This window comes from Callionymus lyra, chromosome 1 (assembly GCF_982586985.1).
Source record: "Callionymus lyra chromosome 1, fCalLyr1.hap1.1, whole genome shotgun sequence".
Classification (NCBI taxonomy): Eukaryota; Metazoa; Chordata; class Actinopteri; order Syngnathiformes; family Callionymidae; genus Callionymus; species Callionymus lyra.
Genome location: NC_141818.1, coordinates 49,250,040 through 49,271,336, shown reverse-complemented (window position 1 = coordinate 49,271,336; position 21,297 = coordinate 49,250,040). Strand labels below are relative to the sequence as shown.

Sequence of the window (21,297 nt, the reverse complement as noted above, 5' to 3'; positions counted from 1 at the left end):
TGAAGACGCACACATAACACTTTATAAATGACGCTAACAACTTAGCTTGTTAGCATACGGTGAAGACGGACAGGTTTACACTTTTTTATAAAACTTTAACTTTACGGAGGCGTAAACAACAACCAGACATAGAAGTACAAATTGACAACTTTACAGAACGTGACACTGATTGGTTGAAGTACGCATTTAAGAAATGTTTGATATATAGAATAAAAATTGTTAATTATCCCATGTTTTCGATATCGCATGTGACAATATTGCGATATCGATATTTTGTCGATATATCGTGCAGCCTTAGTACTTTCACTGAGGAACAGTCTCTGACTTTTGTTGCCACAGTTATTAACGGACGATATTTGTGGCTGCACAGTTGTCGACGCTCAGTAACCATTCAAACGGTTATGTCTTCAAACTCTGCCCAATAATGTCATTTCTGATTGTTAGTAAGTAAGTCATTTGTATTTAAATAGTGCTTTTCCAGACCAGGGTCACAAAGCGCTTAAACAATCAAAACAATACTCAATAAAATATATACTTTAAAGGTCAAGATTATTGCAAGAGTTCGTAGCAGCCGATCAAAGGCTTGCCGGAAGTGTAATTGTGACTTTTGTGTTGCTGAAACACAGCCGTGGAACTAAAGCGGGAAACCAGGGATTTCCCTGCACCGAGAGGAAGATGAAGTCAGATCCTTCTTGGCTTCAGGAGAGCTTTGACGTGATTAGAAAATGGATCCAATGAAAAGCAGAGACGCCTCTGTTTTCGTTTGTTTCCTCTTCCTGGAGTGATGTTTGTCGGCGACTCGATCTTGACATGTTCCTCGGCGTCCTCCGAACAGGAACCACATGGCTCTCTGTGATGTCATGGGGTCGAGCGAGAGAACGAGGTCACGGGTTTGTGTGAAAGCTGCAGTTGTGGTGTGTTTGCAGATGTTTGACGCAAGCGGAAGTCGGGAACGGATCCAAGAGTTCTGAGGCGAGAGACGTCACGTTCCCTTCAGTTGTTTACTTTTTAACATTCAAAGAATTTCTTGGACTGAAGTACAGAAGACAGAGGCTTGTGTGTGTCCCAGTGAAGTACTTTGTCATCACAATAATTCAAATTGTGTACACGGCTCGTTTGTTATCGTTCTGTTCTGAACGAATAGAATCTGCAAAGTTATAATCTTTTCATTCTTATTTGAACTTTCAGATTAAACATCACATATGAGGTTTTAGCAGCATTTTTTCATTTTATTCTGTTGCAATTAAACTTCCGGCCTCTAGATGGCAGCAGTCGTTACGTCCTCCACAGCTTAAGGAAGAATGATGACTGAGGACGAGAGGATACAGTGAGTCCAGCAGCTTTTAAAGCTGATGTTTGGACATATTTTGGTTTGAAAACAAATGAAAGTAGTTACGACTTTGTCAAGAGTCATGTGGTCTGTAAATACTACAACACCAGAGTCAAGTACTGGACAATACTACACAAATATACTTGTTACTACACTATCACAACACCAGAGTCAAGTACTGGACAATACTACACATATATACTTGTTACTACACTATCACAACACCAGAGTCAAGTACTCCACAATACCTCACATATATACTTGTATCATGATGCGTATCAACAAATTCTTGACAATACTCACCTCTAGTATTCAATAAACATCTGTATGTGTTTGAACTGCAGGAGGAAACCAGGGTACCCGGAGTAAACTCATGCAAACACGAGGAGAACATACAGTACAAATATACATTATTGCAATATATCGTATAGTATGGATAGTATAGAAATAGTATGGATCGATCTTTAGAGTGAGACTCATAACTATATACATGTAGAACGCTGCAGGCAGACGCTCACAAGATCTCTGTGAGTCACTGGTTTCAGATCAACACGCAAACACCCACACATTGTTGTCGTTCACATGACGGTAACATTTGTGTCCAGAGGACGACGAACAGGAGGATAGATTTACTGACATCACTGTCGTGCAACTAACTTAACACCAGAGTCAAGTATCTGATAATACTTCACATATATACTTGTTACTACACTATCACAACACCAGAGTCAAGTACTGGACAATACTACACATATATACTTGTTACTACACTATCACAACACCAGAGTCAAGTACTGGACAATACTACACATATATACTTGTTACTACACTATCACAACACCAGAGTCAAGTACTGGACAATACTACACATACAGTATATACTTGTTACTACACTATCACAACACCAGAGTCAAGTACTGGACAATACTACACATATATACTTGTTACTACACTATCACAACACCAGAGTCAAGTACTGGACAATACTACACATACATACTTGTTACTACACTATCACAACACCAGAGTCAAGTACTGGACAATACTACACATATATACTTGTTACTACACTATCACAACACCAGAGTCAAGTACTGGACAATACTACACATACATACTTGTTACTACACTATCACAACACCAGAGTCAAGTACTGGACAATACTACACATATATACTTGTTACTACACTATCACAACACCAGAGTCAAGTACTGGACAATACTACACATACATACTTGTTACTACACTATCACAACACCAGAGTCAAGTACTGGACAATACTACACATACATACTTGTTACTACACTATCACAACACCAGAGTCAAGTACTGGACAATACTACACATACATACTTGTTACTACACTATCACAACACCAGTGTCAAGTACCTGACAATACTACTATACGACGTATAGTCTGAGGTACCACTTCTAATTCTTCCATTCGATAGAAAGATAACACACATTTTTTAAACTTTAGTATTTTCTTTAAAGATCATCAATAAAATTAAAATGATTGTCAAGTTTATAATCGTGTTATTAGTCTTTGTGATTCTACGTGGTCTGTATGTGTAACTGTAAGTGAAAAACTGGTTTATTTTACGATGAAAATACTAGAAAAATAGAAAAAGGTAAATTTACAAGTACAGGAAATACTTTTATAAGTGGGAAATATATGATTTTGTTGAAAATAAAACATTACTTGATTGCAATTCATAATGTTCAAATACTCCCCAAATAAAAAATGAAATCCTACAAACTCGGATGAATATATTATTGCTCACTAGAGGGCGCTACATTGAACACGTCTGAGGTACGACTGCTGTGAAATAAACTTCTTTAATAAGGAAGAACAATCACCTGAACTTTAACATCTTTACACTTTCAATATTTCTGCGTCGACTCGCTCGCCGACACGAACAATGAACGCGCTGTTTCCCCGACATTCCAGGCGAGCCCTCGGGCGGGTGACTGACCGTCGCGAGCGTGACCTCGACCTCGACCTTGACCTCGACCTCGATCTCGACCTCGACCTCGACCTCGACCTCGATCGCGACCTCGACTTCGACCTCGACTTCTACCTCAACCTCGACCTCGACCTCGACCTCGACTTCTACCTCGACCTCGACCTCAACCTCGACCTCAACCTCGACCTCAACCTCGACCTCGACCTCGACTGCGGGCACAAGGACGGCCTGCGGCGACGCTTCTTGACACGGTTTTTAAAAAACGGCAACGTTGGAAAAACAAAAAATCTGTGAAATCAAAATGTTTGACCTACTTAAGACGTCCGTTCATTTTCTACCTCTGATTCCCTTAGTGGGGCCTTAGCGGTGGAATCTATCCCAGCTACTCGGGGACTGTGGGAGGAAACCGGAGTACCTGGAGGTCGCCTCGCAGCAAGAAGGTTGCCGGTTCACTTCCGGGTCGGGAGGACTGTGACCTTTCTGTGTGGAGTTTGTATGTTCAAAAACATACAGAGGTCCATTGAGAACATGTTGGTAGATTTGTGTGTGTGTGTGAATGGTTGTGTGTCTTTGTGTGTCCTGCGACAGACTGGCGTCCTGTCCAGGGTGTCCCCCGCCTCTCGCCCATAGATTCTGGTCCCCTGCGACCTCCATAAGGGATTAAGCGGTAAAGAAAATGATGATTAAAAATGATAAAACGACAATAAATCACACTTTCAAGCTCTTCTTTCCACACGTGTGTCTCGTCTCGATTTATAACATCGTGGCCGACGTTTCAAGTGGATTCATGTGAGGGTTTTGGATTCTCTGATTGTGGGTCGACTTTTATTTGAGGTCCGGTGGCTCGGTCTACGGTCAAAGGGTTATTGTACGTTCTTTAGAGGTTTCTATCCTCTCACTCGGTTCATTATGAACAAACCCTGCTGTTGACTTTTGCTCTTGGTTATTAATTTTCTGCTGCAAGTGACTTTGTCTAGACAAGAATGATTAGTTTTGTGTTATTGTTTTGTCCCTGAGATCTGGTTCGAATCCATGTCAACCTGGAAAACAAATCATTTCAACTGAATCATTTAATTGAATCGTTAAATAAATGTTTGTGCCTGAGAACATGCTTCTTTGTTAGATTATAATCGTTCAAAAATTGTTTATATTTCTGTGTCAGCGAGAGGTTCAATGTAGTTTTCTTAACTACATTGTGTGGTATTGCGATATTATGGTAATTGGGTCAAAGTCCAGCACTATTGTGTAATGAGTGGAACCACAGATGTCAACAGAGTGAAGTGGTTGAAGTTTTGAGCCACATCATCTCAAAAAATGGATGGATTTTGAAGTGTATTTTAGGGAGTAAGAGTGAATAAGAAGATTGAGTTGACGATAACTAAGAACTAAAGGTGTCACGATACTATAATGTTCAGCCTAATACTGGTATAAAATACTCCATAACATGTTACGATAACATGTTATTGATGTCAAGATTCTTCATGTATTAACACGTCTTTTAAATAGAAAAACACAGATAAACTTCTGGAACCTTCCCAAGTGAAGAACTACCGAAGACGCTCATCTCTGTTCATCGTTGTACATCATTTACACAGATTATTACTGCGATCAATTTGCTGCAGTTGCTTTTAGCGTCGTTTACTACTTTATTATTGTTGTTCCAGACCTTTTGGATATTGCCATGATTGGCCTGTTTGACCAAAGTGAACGTCCGACATGTGCACGTGATGGCGGAGGATGAAGCGATGGTGACTCTCTCTGATTCATTGGTATTGATCAGCATCAAGATTGCTTCGTCATCCACTTACTTGAATAACGATCTGTAGAGCGCAGGCTTTATCGCTCCATGATTCCTCTTCTTAATTCTCTCGTGGTTTTGAAAGGCTTGTGGGAGTTAAACAATCACTCTCATCCCTCTACTCTCCCGCTGAGCAGCATTCCACGCCAAGATGCAATATTTGAGAAGGAAACCATCTTCTCCTTTAGACTTTCCATCTGAAGGAATCTTACATAACATGGACATGTTCAGGATCTGGACTGTGTGAATGCTGAATCTGATGAATGTGTAAAACTGAAATGCTTGAAAGTATTTTGTTTGTATTCAAAGTAAAAATGTGTGGAGACGTTTGAAATGATGGCATGAAGAAGAAAGACTGGAGTGAAAAAAGTTAAAGAAGTAGTAGTGGGAGTATAAGAAGTAAAATAAGTAGTAGAAATAGTAGAATAATTATTGGTAGTAGAAGTAGTAGAATAAGTAATAGAAGTAGTAGTAGAAGTAGAATAAGCAGTAGAAGTATAAGAAGTAGTAGTAGAAGTAGTATCATTTACTTTTTCATTGATCAATCAGTCAAGTCAAGCATTTAAAGTTGTCAATTTGTACTTCTATGTCTCGTTGTTGTTTACGTCTCCGTCCGTCTGTGAACTGTGCTAGACTCGGTTGCTATGACGACGTATCTTGGCTCAGTATATCCACGGAAGTAATACTAACTTATGATCTAGTCAAACACTAGTGATCCAGTGAAGTAATACTAACTTATGATCTAGTCAAACACTAGTGATCCAGTGAAGTAATACTAACTTATGATCTAGTTAAACACTAGTGATCCAGTGAAGTAATACTAACTTATGATCTAGTCAAACACTAGTGATCTAGTGAAGTAATACTAACTTATGATCTAGTCAAACACTAGTGATCCAGTGAAGTAATACTAACTTATGATCTAGTCAAACACTAGTGATCCAGTGAAGTAATACTAACTTATGATCTAGTCAAACACTAGTGATCCAGTGAAGTAATACTAACTTATGATCTAGTCAAACACTAGTGATCCAGTGAAGTAATACTAACTTATGATCTAGTCAAACACTAGTGATCCAGTGAAGTAATACTAACTTACGATCTAGTCAAACACTAGTGATCCAGTGAAGTAATACTAACTTATGATCTAGTCAAACACTAGTGATCCAGTGAAGTAATACTAACTTCTGATCTAGTCAAACACTAGTGATCCAGTGAAGTAATACTAACTTATGATCTAGTCAAACACTAGTGATCCAGTGAAGTAATACTAACTTATGATTTAGTCAAACACTAGTGATCCAGTGAAGTAATACTAACTTATGATCTAGTCAAACACTAGTGATCCAGTGAAGTAATACTAACTTATGATCTAGTCAAACACTAGTGATCCAGTGAAGTAATACTAACTTATGATCTAGTCAAACACTAGTGATCCAGTGAAGTAATACTAACTTATGATCTAGTCAAACACTAGTGATCCAGTGAAGTAATACTAACTTATGATCTAGTCAAACACTAGTGATCCACTGAAGTAATACTAACTTATGATCTAGTCAAACACTAGTGATCCAGTGAAGTAATACTAACTTATGATCTAGTCAAACACTAGTGATCCAGTCACTCGTCTCTTTCAACCTCCTTTGTTAAAGCAACATATTGTAAGAACTTTTCATCTCGTCTCAGTTGTTTTCTTATAAGATCGTGAACTTCCAAACAAACCTGTCCGTCTTCACCGTATGCTAACGAGCTACGTTGTTAGCGTCATTTATAAAGTGTTATAAACAAGTATAGACCTGTCCGTCTTCACCATATGCTAACGAGCTACGTTGTTAGCGTCATTTATAAAGTGTTATAAACAAGTATAAACCTGTCCGTCTTCACCGTATGCTAACGAGCTAAGTTGTTAGCGTCATTTATAAAGTGTTATGTGTGCGTCTTCACCGTATGCTAACAAGCTAAGTTGTTAGCATAATTTATAAAGTGTTATGTGTGCTTGTACAAGTATTTATAATTGATTTGGTGATATCACGACGCGCCGGCGGCTCCTCTCTGATGTCACTCATGTTTGGCAGGAAACCGATGCAAGTCCCGCGAGACTGAGCGTTAGAAGAGATATTTTTCTACAATCATGTCGACACAGAAGCGTTGAAATAAACGAAAGGGAAATATCTCATCGTTTTCCTTCTATAACCCGCGGACCTTCACTACAGTACTCACTCCTGCGCTCGACTGCACGCGGCTACATTTTGAAGTGAAGGAAAAATATCGCATTAATATCGATCATGTGTACACGGATTATAAATGAGATAAGATGGAGCTCTGGGGGAAGACGAGGCCGATGGTACGAGAACCTTCTGTTTTTCTACTCCACGTAGACTTTACCTCTATTTTGTTGTGTAGACACAGAGCGACGTTTGCTGACCTGACATATGTGTCGAGCCATGTTTGTTCCCAGCAAACCTCGTGGAAGGTTTTGATCGTAAGAAGCGTCTTTAACGGCGAACCTCTGTCTCCCCAGTATCGCATCGGGCAGCTCTACATGATCAGCAAACACAGCCACGAGCAGAGCGATCGCGGCGAAGGCGTGGAGGTGATCTCCAACGAGCCGTTCAACGACCCCGAGCACGGCCAAGGACAGTTCACCGAGAAACGGGTCTTTCTGAACAGGTCAGTGACCGCCTCTGGGTTTTTGTGCTGCAGTGTTGGGTCAACATCTCGACTTGTGGGACACTTGAAACATGTGTACACAAAACAGTGTGAATGTGAGGACGCACAACATCAACACAACCTTTTCCACTGTAAACAAACGAGGACGAAGAAAGACAAAAACAATGAAGCCTCGAACAGTTAAACACGAACCAGGAAAACTGGCAAGATTTTATTTAACCATGTGGGTCAATGATCGGATGTGGAAATGTATTTGTCAATAACAATGTTCGTACATTTTCAACTGTAATCAAACAATTTTCAACTATAATCAAACAATTTTCAACTATAATCAAACAATTTCCAACTATAATCAAACAATTTTAAGTATAATCAAACAATTTCAACTATAATCCAACAATTTTCAACTATAATCAAACAATTTTCAACTATAATCAAACAATTTCAACTATAATCCAACAATTTTCAACTATAATCAAACAATTTACAACTATAATCAAACAATTTTCAACTATAATCAAACAATTTCAACTATAATCCAACAATTTTCAACTATAATCAAACCATTTCCAACTATAATCAAACAATTTTCATCTATAATCAAACAATTTTCAACTATAATCAAACAATTTCCAACTATAATCAAACAATTTTCAACTATAATCAAACAATTTCCAACTATAAACAAACAATTTTCAACTATAATCAAACAATTTTCAACTAAAAGCAAACAATTTCCAACTATAATCAAACAATTTCCAACTATAATCAAACAATTTTCAACTATAATCAAACAATTTCAACTATAATCCAACAATTTTCAACTATAATCAAACAATTTTCAACTATAATCAAACTATAATCTAACAATTTTCAACTATAATCAAACCATTTCAACTATAATCAAACAATGTTCAACTATAATCAAACAATTTCAACTATAATCCAACAATTTTCAACTATAATCAAACCATTTCCAACTATAATCAAACAATTTTCATCTATAATCAAACAATTTTCAACTATAATCAAACAATTTTCAACTATAATCAAACAATTTTCAACTATAATCAAACAATTTCCAACTATAAACAAACAATTTTCAACTATAATCAAACAATTTTCAACTAAAAGCAAACAATTTTCAACTATAATCAAACAATTTCAACTATAATCCAACAATTTTCAACTATAATCAAACAATTTCCAACTATAATCAAACAATTTTCAACTATAATCAAACAATTTTCAACTAAAAGCAAACAATTTTCAACTATAATCAAACAATTTCAACTATAATCCAACAATTTTCAACTATAATCAAACCATTTCCAACTATAATCAAACAATTTTCATCTATAATCAAACTATTTTCAACTATAATCAAACAATTTCCAACTATAATCAAACAATTTTCAACTATAATCAAACAATTTCCAACTATAATCAAACAATTTTCAACTATAATCAAACAATTTTCAACTAAAAGCAAACAATTTTCAACTATAATCAAACAATTTTCAACTAAAAGCAAACAATTTTCAACTATAATCAAACAATTTCCAACTATAATCAAACAATTTTCAACTATAATCAAACAATTTCCAACTATAATCAAACAATTTTCAACTATAATCAAACAATTTCCAACTATAAACAAACAATTTTCAACTATAATCAAACAATTTTCAACTATAATCAAACAATTTTCAACTAAAAGCAAACAATTTTCAACTATAATCAAACAATTTCCAACTATAATCAAACAATTTCCAACTATAATCAAACAATTTTCAACTATAATCAAACAATTTCAACTATAATCAAACAATTTCAACTATAATCCAACAATTTTCAACTATAATCCAACAATTTTCAACTATAATCAAACAATTTTCAACTATAATCAAACAATTTTCAACTATAATCCAACAATTTTCAACTATAATCAAACAATTTTCAACTATAATCCAACAATTTTCAACTATAATCAAACATTTTTCAACTATAATCAAACAATTTCAACTATAATCAAACAATTTTCAAATGTAATCAAACAATTTTCATCTATAATCAAACAATTTTCAACTATAATCAAACAATTTCCAACTATAATCCAACAATTTTCAACTATAATCAAACAATTTTCATCTATAATCAAACAATTTTCAACTATAATCCAACAATTTTCAACTATAATCAAACAATTTCAACTATAATCCAACAATTTTCAACTATAATCAAACCATTTCCAACTATAATCAAACAATTTTCAACTATAATCAAACAATTTTCAACTATAATCAAACAATTTCCAACTATAATCAAACAATTTTCAACTATAATCAAACAATTTCCAACTATAAACAAACAATTTTCAACTATAATCAAACAATTTTAAACTAAAATCAAACAATTTTCAACTATAATCCAAGAATTTCCAACTATAATCAAACAATTTCCAACTATAATCAAACAATTTTCAACTATAATCAAACAATTTCCAACTATAAACAAACAATTTTCAACTATAATCAAACAATTTTCAACTATAATCAAACAATTTCCAACTATAATCAAACAATTTTCAACTATAATCAAACAATTTCCAACTATAAACAAACAATTTTCAACTATAATCAAACAATTTTCAACTATAATCAAACAATTTCCAACTATAAACAAACAATTTTCAACTATAATCAAACAATTTTAAACTATAATCAAACAATTTTCAACTATAATCAAACAACTTTCAACTATAATCAAACAATTTTCAACTATAATCAAACAACTTTCAACTATAATCAAATCAAACAATTTTCAACTATAATCAAACCATTTCAACTATAATCCAACAATTTTCAACTATAATCCAACAATTTTCAACTATAATCCAACAATTTTCAACTATAATCAAACAATTTTCAACTATAATCAAACCATTTCAACTATAATCCAACAATTTTCAACTATAATCCAACAATTTTCAACTATAATCAAACAATTTTCAACTATACCTCCGTCAACACATCGACACGTCTGGGTCGACATCCGTCAACATATGATTTGAGTCGATCGACTGCATCAATGTTTCTGTGCTCGACTCGTAAACAAGTGTAAACTCGACTCGAGGCCTGAGACGACGACTTGAACCACGAGAAGCTCCGTTTATTTCAGCCCCAGATTCATGTGTCAGCGTTTCTGGAGCTTGAAGGAGCCTCTTGTGCTGACTCAGCCTGACTCCTGCTGCAGAGGAGGAGGAAAGAAGTGTAGCTCAGTGATGAGTGGAGGAGGAGGAAAGAAGTGTAGCTCAGTGATGAGTGGAGGAGGAGGAAAGAAGTGTAGCTCAGTGATGAGTGGAGGAGGAGGAAAGAAGTGTAGCTCAGTGATGAGTGGAGGAGGAGGAAAGAAGTGTAGCTCAGTGATGAGTGGAGGAGAGTCCTGAAGTCATGTGTCATATGTTCATCTACACACTAGTATTTCTACCTTGTTTTAACATCTCTTCTCTCGGGCCAGTAAACTACCCGGCTGGGCTCAGGCCGTCGTGCCCAAGATCTTCTACGTGACGGAGAAGGCCTGGAACTACTACCCGTACACCATCACAGGTGAGTCTCCCTGCAGCAGGTGATGTACTTCAAATCATTAGAGACGAAGGTGCAACTAAGCAAGAATCTGTCGGTCAGTCAGGGACCTTCTGATGCTGCTCCGTCACAAGGAGGCGCTGCAGCTCCTGCTTCTGATGCTGCTCCGTCACAAGGAGGCGCTGCAGCTCCTGCTTCTGATGATGCTCCGTCACAAGGAGGCGCTGCAGCTCCTGCTTCTGATGCTGCTCCGTCACAAGGAGGCGCTGCAGCTCCTGCTTCTGATGATGCTCCGTCACAAGGAGGCGCTGCAGCTCCTGCTTCTGATGATGCTCCGTCACAAGGAGGCGCTGCAGCTCCTGCTTCTGATGATGCTCCGTCACAAGGAGGCGCTGCAGCTCCTGCTTCAGATGCTGCTCCGTCACAAGGAGGCGCTGCAGCTCCTGCTTCTGATGATGCTCCGTCACGAGGAGGCGCTGCAGCTCCTGCTTCTGATGATGCTCCGTCACAAGGAGGCGCTGCAGCTCCTGCTTCTGATGCTGCTCCGTCACAAGGAGGCGCTGCAGCTCCTGCTTCTGATGATGCTCCGTCACAAGGAGGCGCTGCAGCTCCTGCTTCCGATGCTGCTCCGTCACAAGGAGGCGCTGCAGCTCCTGCTTCTGATGATGCTCCGTCACAAGGAGGCGCTGCAGCTCCTGCTTCAGATGATGCTCCGTCACAAGGAGGCGCTGCAGCTCCTGCTTCAGATGATGCTCCGTCACAAGGAGGCGCTGCAGCTCCTGCTTCAGATGATGCTCCGTCACAAGGAGGCGCTGCAGCTCCTGCTTCTGATGATGCTCCGTCACAAGGAGGCGCTGCAGCTCCTGCTTCTGATGATGCTCCGTCACAAGGAGGCGCTGCAGCTCCTGCTTCTGATGATGCTCCGTCACAAGGAGGCGCTGCAGCTCCTGCTTCTGATGATGCTCCGTCACAAGGAGGCGCTGCAGCTCCTGCTTCAGATGATGCTCCGTCACAAGGAGGCGCTGCAGCTCCTGCTTCTGATGATGCTCCGTCACAAGGAGGCGCTGCAGCTCCTGCTTCTGATGTTGCTCCGTCACAAGGAGGCGCTGCAGCTCCTGCTTCCGATGCTGCTCCGTCACAAGGAGGCGCTGCAGCTCCTGCTTCTGATGATGCTCCGTCACAAGGAGGCGCTGCAGCTCCTGCTTCAGATGATGCTCCGTCACAAGGAGGCGCTGCAGCTCCTGCTTCTGATGCTGCTCCGTCACAAGGAGGCGCTGCAGCTCCTGCTTCTGATGATGCTCCGTCACAAGGAGGCGCTGCAGCTCCTGCTTCTGATGCTGCTCCGTCACAAGGAGGCGCTGCAGCTCCTGCTTCAGATGATGCTCCGTCACAAGGAGGCGCTGCAGCTCCTGCTTCTGATGCTGCTCCGTCACAAGGAGGCGCTGCAGCTCCTGCTTCTGATGATGCTCCGTCACAAGGAGGCGCTGCAGCTCCTGCTTCTGATGATGCTCCGTCACAAGGAGGCGCTGCAGCTCCTGCTTCTGATGATGCTCCGTCACAAGGAGGCGCTGCAGCTCCTGCTTCTGATGCTGCTCCGTCACAAGGAGGCGCTGCAGCTCCTGCTTCTGATGCTGCTCCGTCACAAGGAGGCGCTGCAGCTCCTGCTTCAGATGATGCTCCGTCACAAGGAGGCGCTGCAGCTCCTGCTTCACCAGATGTTCTGAAAACCTGACACAAACTGTGGATCTTGAGGCTGATAATGGTGGATGTTGATGGACTTTCTTTTCTCTTTCACGTGGATCTTCACGTCCTCGTCTGAAGAATACACCGTGAGTTCGTTCACCTTCTTGTTTATAAATGAATGTGTCTTGAGCTGAAGTGAGATCTTTGGAGAAGCTGCTTTAAACCATATTTAATCTCCTAAGAAGGTCTGGATAGTAAAGTTGATGTAGAAGAAAGTTAATGTACCGTATTTTCCGCACTATAAGACGCGCTTAAAAGCCTTTAAATTTCTCAAAAAACGACAGTGCGCCTTATAATCCGGAGCGTCTTATATATGAACATTACCTGGTGAGTGACTTGTTTACAAACACTTTCATGACTCTGCTGACTGAGCCGACACGACGTGGGCGGGATGACGTCATTGAGTCATCACGGGTGGGATTTACGACGCACGTCACATCATGGCGGACGACTATGGAGTAAGATTACTGCCACCATTTTGAGCGAGTGTGTCTTGGTTGTTGTACACTCCAAATCACTCTGCTGCGCTCAACCAGTCATACACGTGCGTTCAACATGTCATACACATGAAAAGCGCTATATAAATAAATATTACTTACTTACTTACTTACTTACTCTAGCCGTCATACACGCGCTCAACTTCTCTGCTGCTCAACATTTGTCTGCTCACAACAACAGTCGCTGCTGTTGAAGCCTTTTAAACATCATTTGAACATCGTTACCAAGGTAGTGAACAAAGTTGTCAGAACGCTTAATAAAGTTTGACTTTATCTGACTGTTTTGTTGACGACGTTCCCTTTAGCTCAGCTTTATCTAGTGGATGATAACACAACCCCAGTCAAACGTTTGTATCTTTTATTCTATGCGCCTTATAATCCGGTGCAAACTATTTATCAAAACACTTCTTAAATAGGCCAAACATTGAAGGTGCGCCTTATAATCCAGTGCGTCTAATAGTGCAGAAAATACGGTAAATGTAACGATGGATGGTTTGATACGATGAGGAAACTCTCAGTTTGAATGATTGACATAAAACTCTTTTAATCCGTATGAAGTAAAGCACTCAGTAAAGGAACATATGCAGATGTTGAAAACGTCTAGAGCTGATGAATAAATGACTTTACGTTCTATTATTATTCGTCCACACAGTGTTCGTTTCTGCCCAAGTTCTCCATCCACATAGAGACGAAGTACGAGGACAACAACGGATGCAACGACAACGTGAGTACAAGATAAGATACAGTATATACAAGAGCAGCCGATCCTAGTACTGAGCGTCCATGAGTATGAGTGTGTATAAAAAAATAAAGTACGTGACAATCAGCGGATCCTTCTGATGTCCTAGTGCTTCCAAGTGTCCTCGAGCCAAACACTCGTCCACATGTTGACACTTGTGTGATTGAAACTCCTTCTTAGTTCCTGCGTCACTCAGTTCAGGGTCTTTACTCCAGTGGTAACATCTGCACCTTTATGGTCCTGTTTCCATGGATCCAGCCATCAGTGGACATTACATGTACACGTTTAGTGACGACACAAACACAAAGAATCGCACATAGACACACACAAACAATCACACATCTACACACACTAATACAAACACAAACAATCGCACATCCACACACACACTAACACACACACAAACAATCGCACTTGCACACACACAAACACTCGGATGAACATGTATACACGCAAACGCACATGTACAGTCACACATACACACAGATGCTCATGTACAAACACACACTTTTACACACACACATGCACATGTACACACATTTACACACACACACCCAGTCACGCATGTACACACACACAATCACACAATCACACATGTACACACACACACACACACACACACACACACACACACGTACACAGACACACACATGTACAGTCACACACACACACACATGTACAGTCACACACAGAGGTGTACAGTCACACACAGATACACACACACTCACATGTACAGTCACACATACACACAGACACACATGTATAGTCACACACACACACGCGTGTACAGTCACACATGTACATTCACTCACACACACACAGAAATGTGTACAGTCACTAACACACAGAGACAGACACATATTTACACACACACAGACACACATGTACAGTCACACACACACGCACAGACACACATGTACACACACGTGTACATTCACACACACACACACACAAATGTGTACAGTCACTAACACACAGAGACACATGTACAGTCACACACACACAGAGACACATGTACAGTCACACACACACAGACACACATGTACAGTCACACACACATGTACAGTCACACACAGACACACACAGACACACATGTACATTCACACACACACACATACACAAATGTGTACAGTCACTAACACACAGAGACACACATGTACAGTCACACATGTACAGTAGCACACACACAGGCACACATGTACAATTACACACACACACACAGACACACATGTACAGTCACACACACGTGTACAGTCACACACACACATGTACAGTCACACATGTACAGTTACACACACAGACACACATGTACAGTCACACATGTACAGTAACACACACACACAGTCACACGTGTACAGTAACACACACACACAGTCACACGTGTACAGTAACACACACACAGACACACATGTACAGTTACACACACATGTACAGTCACACACACATGTACAGTTACACACACAGACACACATGTACAGTCACACACACGTGTACAGTCACACACACACATGTACAGTCACACATGTACAGTTACACACACACACACAGACACACATGTACAGTCACACATGTACAGTAACACACACACACAGTCACACGTGTACAGTAACACACACACAGACACACATGTACAGTTACACACACATGTACAGTTACACACACATGTACAGTCACACACACATGTACAGTTACACACACAGACACACATGTACAGTCACACACACACGTGTACAGTCACACACAGACACACATGTACAGGGACACACACACAGTCACACAAACATGTACACACACAGTGTTCACTGATTATTTACCAAGTGTTGTCTTTACTATAAAACAAATTCAAAGTCAATATTTTTCTCACATGTTGATATAAAGAGTTTAAACAAGAGTCACGTGTTGAACTTCAATGAACCGAAGAAGAAAAACCTCGTTAAAGTGTGTCGTGTGGCTCCCTCTAGTGGCGCTAGTGTTGTTGACACCTTCATGATGGTTCTGTTCAGATCTTCGGGGTCGAGCTCAAGGACCAGGAGCGCGAGGTGAGTTTCGTGGACATCGCCTACGACGAGATCCCCGAGCGCTACTACAAGGACTCGGAGGTGAGTCTGAGTGTTTTAGTGTTTGTTTCAGTCGCTCAGATCACGTGTTCGCAGGATCTTCGCTACTTCAAGTCGGAGAAGACGTCTCGGGGGGTCCTGCAGGACGGATGGAGGGACACCCAGACCCCCATCATGTGCTCCTACAAACTGGTCACGGTCAAGTTCGAGGTCTGGGGTCTGCAGACCCGCGTGGAGCAGTTCGTGCACAAGGTGACGCTTCCTCTCCAACCAGTTCACACCAGTTTGAACAAGAGAAATGGTTCAGGAACGTAGTTTAAGACGGAGTCAGCGCCGTATCACTTCAATTAAATACACACATGAAAACATGCATAACAACACAAATGAAAACAAACATGAAAACACACATGAAAACACACATGAAAACACACATCACGACACACATGACAACACATATGACAACACACATGACAACACACACGAAAAAAAAACATCACGACACATATGACAACACACATGACAACACACACGAAAACACACATCACGACACACATGACAACACATGAAAACAAACAGGAACACACACATGAAAACACACAGGAAAACACACAGGAAAACACACATGAAAACGCACAGAAAAACACATGAAAACACACAGGAAAACACACACGAAAACACACATCACGACACACATGACAACACACACGAAAACACACATGAAAACACACATGAAAACACACAGGAAAACACACAGGAAAACACACAGGAAAACACACATGAAAAAACACATGAAAACACACAGGAAAACACACATGAAAACATACAGAAAAAAACACAGGAAAAAACACAGAAAAACACACATGAAAACACACAGAAAAACACACAGGAAAACACACATGAAACACACAGAAAAACACATGAAAACACACATGACAACACACTGTCCGTCAGTCGATCAAACAAAAATGATGATTTCTGTTTATGTTGTTTGATTAGTTCACTGTTGTTTAAGAACTTAATTCAACACTTTTAGTTGTGTGTTGTTGGTTATTGTCCTTGAAATGTTGTTGTGTTTTAAAAGAGTGTTGTTTTTATTTCATAGTTTTGTGTGATCAACAGGTAAATTGAGGAAAAGTGACTTGTGTGTTTTTGGTTTTTTAGAGGAAACAAAAGTTGATCAAGTTTGGGTTGTACACACAATCGCACATGCACACAGACGCACATCTACACACAGACACACATGTACACACACGCATATAAAATCGCACATGCACACAGACACACATGTAAACACTGACACACACAGACGCACATGTGCACACACACACAGATGCACATACTAATTACTTACTTACATGTAAGCACACAGACACACACACATAGACACACATGCACACACACACACAGACACACACATGTACACACACAGACACACACATGTACACACACATACTTCAAAAGTAACAAGTAACTTAAAGTGAGTGCAAATGTAACAAAGTAACTATTTTAAAGTAACTTGATATGAAACTATGAAAATATAATCCAGTGATGAATCCAGTGTCATTGCTTTCGAGGCCGCCAGGTGTCGCTCTGCTCCGTCTAATGACTCCTCCTCTCATTGGTCGGTTCCCGTCAGGTGATCCGGGACGTGCTGCTGCTGGGACACAGGCAGGCGTTTGCGTGGGTGGACGAGTGGATCGGTGAGTACTGAGTACTGACTCAGAGTATTGTTGGAGTGAAGTATTGTTACATATATTACCAAGAGTAACACAGAAATGAATATGATTCAAATATAATAATAAAGTTTTTCTACAAAATATCAAAATAATTCAATTTAAAATGAATAAATGGTCAAAGATTTAAACAAACAAACACTGATGATGTTGTGTTTGTTTGTGTGAAAGTGTTTGTGCGTAAGTTTTGCGTGAAAGTATTTGTGTGAAAGAGTTTGTGTCAAAGTGTTTGTGTGAAAAAGTGTGTGTGTGAAAGTATTTTTGTAAAAGTGTTTGTGTGAAAGTATTTGTGTAAAAGTGTTGTGAGAAAGTGTTTGTGTGAAAGTGTTTGTGTGAAAGTATTTGTGTGAAAATGTTTGCGTGAAAGTGTTTGTTTATGTGAAAGTATTTGTGTGAAAGTGTTTGTTTATGTGAAAGTATTTGTGTGAAAGTGTTTGTTTATGTGAAAGTATTTGTGTGAAAGTGTTTGTTTATGTGAAAGTATTTGTGTGAAAGTATTTGTGTGAAAGTATTTGTGTGAAAGAGTTTGTGTGAAAGTCTTTGTTTGTGTGTGAGTGTTTGTGTGAAAGTGTTTGTTTGTGTGAAAGTCTTTGTGTGAAAGAGTTTGTGTGAAAGTCTTTGTTTGTGTGAAAGAGTTTGTGTGAAAGAGTTTGTGTGAAAGTATTTGTGTGAAAGTATTTGTGTGAAAGAGTTTGTGTGAAAGTCTTTGTTTGTGTGAAAGTGTTTGTATGAAAGAGTTTGTGTGAAAGTATTGTTTATGTGAAAGTATTTGTGTGAAATAGTTTGTGTGAAAGTCTTTGTTTGTGTGAAAGTATTTGTGTGAAAGAGTTTGTGTGAAAGTCTTTGTTTGTGTGAAAGTGTTTGTGTGAAATAGTTTGTGTGAAAGTGTTTGTTTATGTGAAAGTATTTGTGTGAAATAGTTTGTGTGAAAGTGTTTGTGTGAAAGAGTTTGTGTGAAAGAGTTTGTGTGAAAGTGTTTGTTTATGTGAAAGTATTTGTGTGAAAGAGTTTGTGTGAAAGTATTTGTGTGAAAGTATTTGTGTGAAAGTATTTGTGTGAAAGTATTTGTTTAAGTGAAAGAGTTTGTGTGGAAGTGTTTGTGTGTATTTGTTTGTGTGTTTTTGTTTGTGTGTTTTTGTTGAATCTTCATCTTGTTCCTCAGACAAACTCTTCACTTCTTTCAAATCATGTTCAGGTTCATTTCTTTCTTCTCTGGAACTTGTTCAACGGTTCGTTTCAGTCTCAAGGTGAAAATAATGAGTCATTCTGTGTTTAAATGTTTTAGTGTTTGTTTATTTCACTGCATCAGTGATTGATCTCATTAGTTACAGAAGCGCAGTATCATTCAGTGAACGACAGAGGGCGCCATTTAAACGTGTTTTGTCACTTTATAGAATGACTTTTGTTCTTTACATCAGTTTAAGTCAAATTTGAACGTTTTTAAACAATTTTCAACTGTAATCCAACAATTTTCAACAATTCTATTTATAATTAAATATAAACATGCAGAAAAGGTCAAATATGAATCAAACGCCAACAAATGAGGAAACGTCGACCGATGACTCAAAAAGGACGAAATCCTGATTCGAGGTCAAACTCAAGTCCAACGTTGTGTTTTCGTCAAACTTGTGCAACATTCTCTGATATTTCCCACGTTTCTCTAAAAACAAGAGATCATTTCATCACTGACCTTCAAGTCCACCAACAGAGAATCGAAGTAGTTTCCTCTTTTAATAGAGCAAGGCATTCTGGGTAATTTCCCAGGATTTAAACGTTTACATAAAAAAAAAATCTGCTTCAATCAACATTTTTCTACAAAATGATTGAAAAGGTCATTTTAGAAAAAAAACTTCTGTTCAGAGCAGGTGCTACAGTTTCTTGATCGTGGACTGAGTACAAGAGGCGACGCTGCGAAGCAGAAAAGAGAATCAGCGCTAATGTTAGCCCAGAATGCTAACGGGCTCTCGAGGCTCCAGCGGAGAGTTTTCTTCCTCGCGCTCACTTTTCAACACATAACGACAATCATCCTTTTTCCAGACATGTCTTTGGACGACGTGCGGAACTTTGAGCGACGCATGAACCAGAAAACCAACATAAAAGTGTGCGACGAGCAGAAAAATCATTCCACCTCCGATCCATCTTCCTCTGATGACATTCCCATCCATGGCAGTGAAAGTGTATGTTTTCCATGTTTTCCATGTTTTCCATGTTTTCCATGTTTTCCGTGTTTTCCATGTTTCTTCCTCGTCTTCACCGTCATTACCATGTTTTTTTCACAATCGTTTCACGAAGTATGTTTGAGGCCTCGGCTCCTGCACGGGTTTATGATATAGTGTATAATCAAACAATTTTCAACTATAATCCAACAATTTTCAACTATAATCCAACAATTTTCAACTATAATCAAACAATTTTCAACTATAATCAAACAATTTCCAACTAGAATCAAACAATTTTCAACTAGAATCAAACAATTTTCAACTATAATCAAACAATTTTCAACTATAATCAAACAATTTTCAACTATAATCAAACAATTTTCAACTATAATCCAACAATTTTCAACTATAATCAAACAATTTTCTACTATAATCACACAATTTTCAACTATAATCAAACAATTTTCTACTATAATCACACAATTTTCTACTATAATCAAACAATTTTCAACTATAATCCAACAATTTTCAACTATAATCCAACAATTTTCAACTATAATCAAACAATTTTCTACTATAATCACACAATTTTCAACTATAATCAAACAATTTTCAACTGTAATCCAACAATTTTCAACTATAATCCAACAATTTTCAACTATAATCCAACAATTTTCAACTATAATCCAACAATTTTCAACTATAATCAAACAATTTTCAACTATAATCAAACAATTTTCAACTATAATCCAACAATTTTCAACTATAATCAAACAATTTTCAACTATAATCCAACAATTTTCAACTATAATCAAACAATTTTCAACTGTAATCAAACAATTTTCAACTATAATCCAACAATTTTCAACTATAATCAAACAATTTTCAACTATAATCAAACAATTTTCAACTATAATCCAACAATTTTCAACTGTAATCAAACAATTTTCAACTATAATCCAACAATTTTCAACTATAATCAAACAATTTTCTACTATAATCACACAATTTTCAACTAT

At 38.6% G+C, this 21,297-nt stretch overlaps 2 protein-coding genes across 2 annotated transcripts in view; both read left to right on the top strand.

The window, feature by feature from the left end:
* LOC148090005 (cytoplasmic phosphatidylinositol transfer protein 1-like) overlaps positions 1-21,297 on the top strand; it is a 42,683-nt gene that overhangs the window by 17,829 nt on the left and 3,557 nt on the right. The window contains exons 2-8 of the mRNA XM_087811147.1: positions 7,618-7,766; positions 11,286-11,374; positions 13,172-13,179; positions 14,243-14,314; positions 16,333-16,428; positions 16,483-16,638; positions 18,023-18,086. Of these exons, the coding sequence (XP_087667273.1) occupies positions 7,618-7,766; positions 11,286-11,374; positions 13,172-13,179; positions 14,243-14,314; positions 16,333-16,428; positions 16,483-16,638; positions 18,023-18,086 (634 nt within the window). The remainder of the gene's footprint in view (positions 1-7,617; positions 7,767-11,285; positions 11,375-13,171; positions 13,180-14,242; positions 14,315-16,332; positions 16,429-16,482; positions 16,639-18,022; positions 18,087-21,297) is intronic.
* LOC148090006 (uncharacterized) lies at positions 11,397-13,074 on the top strand. The gene is made up of 2 exons (XM_087786102.1): positions 11,397-12,542; positions 12,619-13,074. The coding sequence occupies exons 1-2, from the start codon at positions 11,397-11,399 to the stop codon at positions 13,072-13,074; spliced, it is 1,602 nt and encodes a 533-aa protein (XP_087642228.1).

Coding starts and splice junctions, on each gene's coding strand:
- LOC148090006 (XM_087786102.1), top strand. CDS start 11,397: ATGTACTTCAAATCATTAGAGACGAAGGTGCAACTAAGCAAGAATCTG. Junction 12,543..12,618: donor CTCCGTCACAAGGAGGCGCT/GCAGCTCCTGCT, acceptor CTCCGTCACAAG/GAGGCGCTGCAGCTCCTGCT.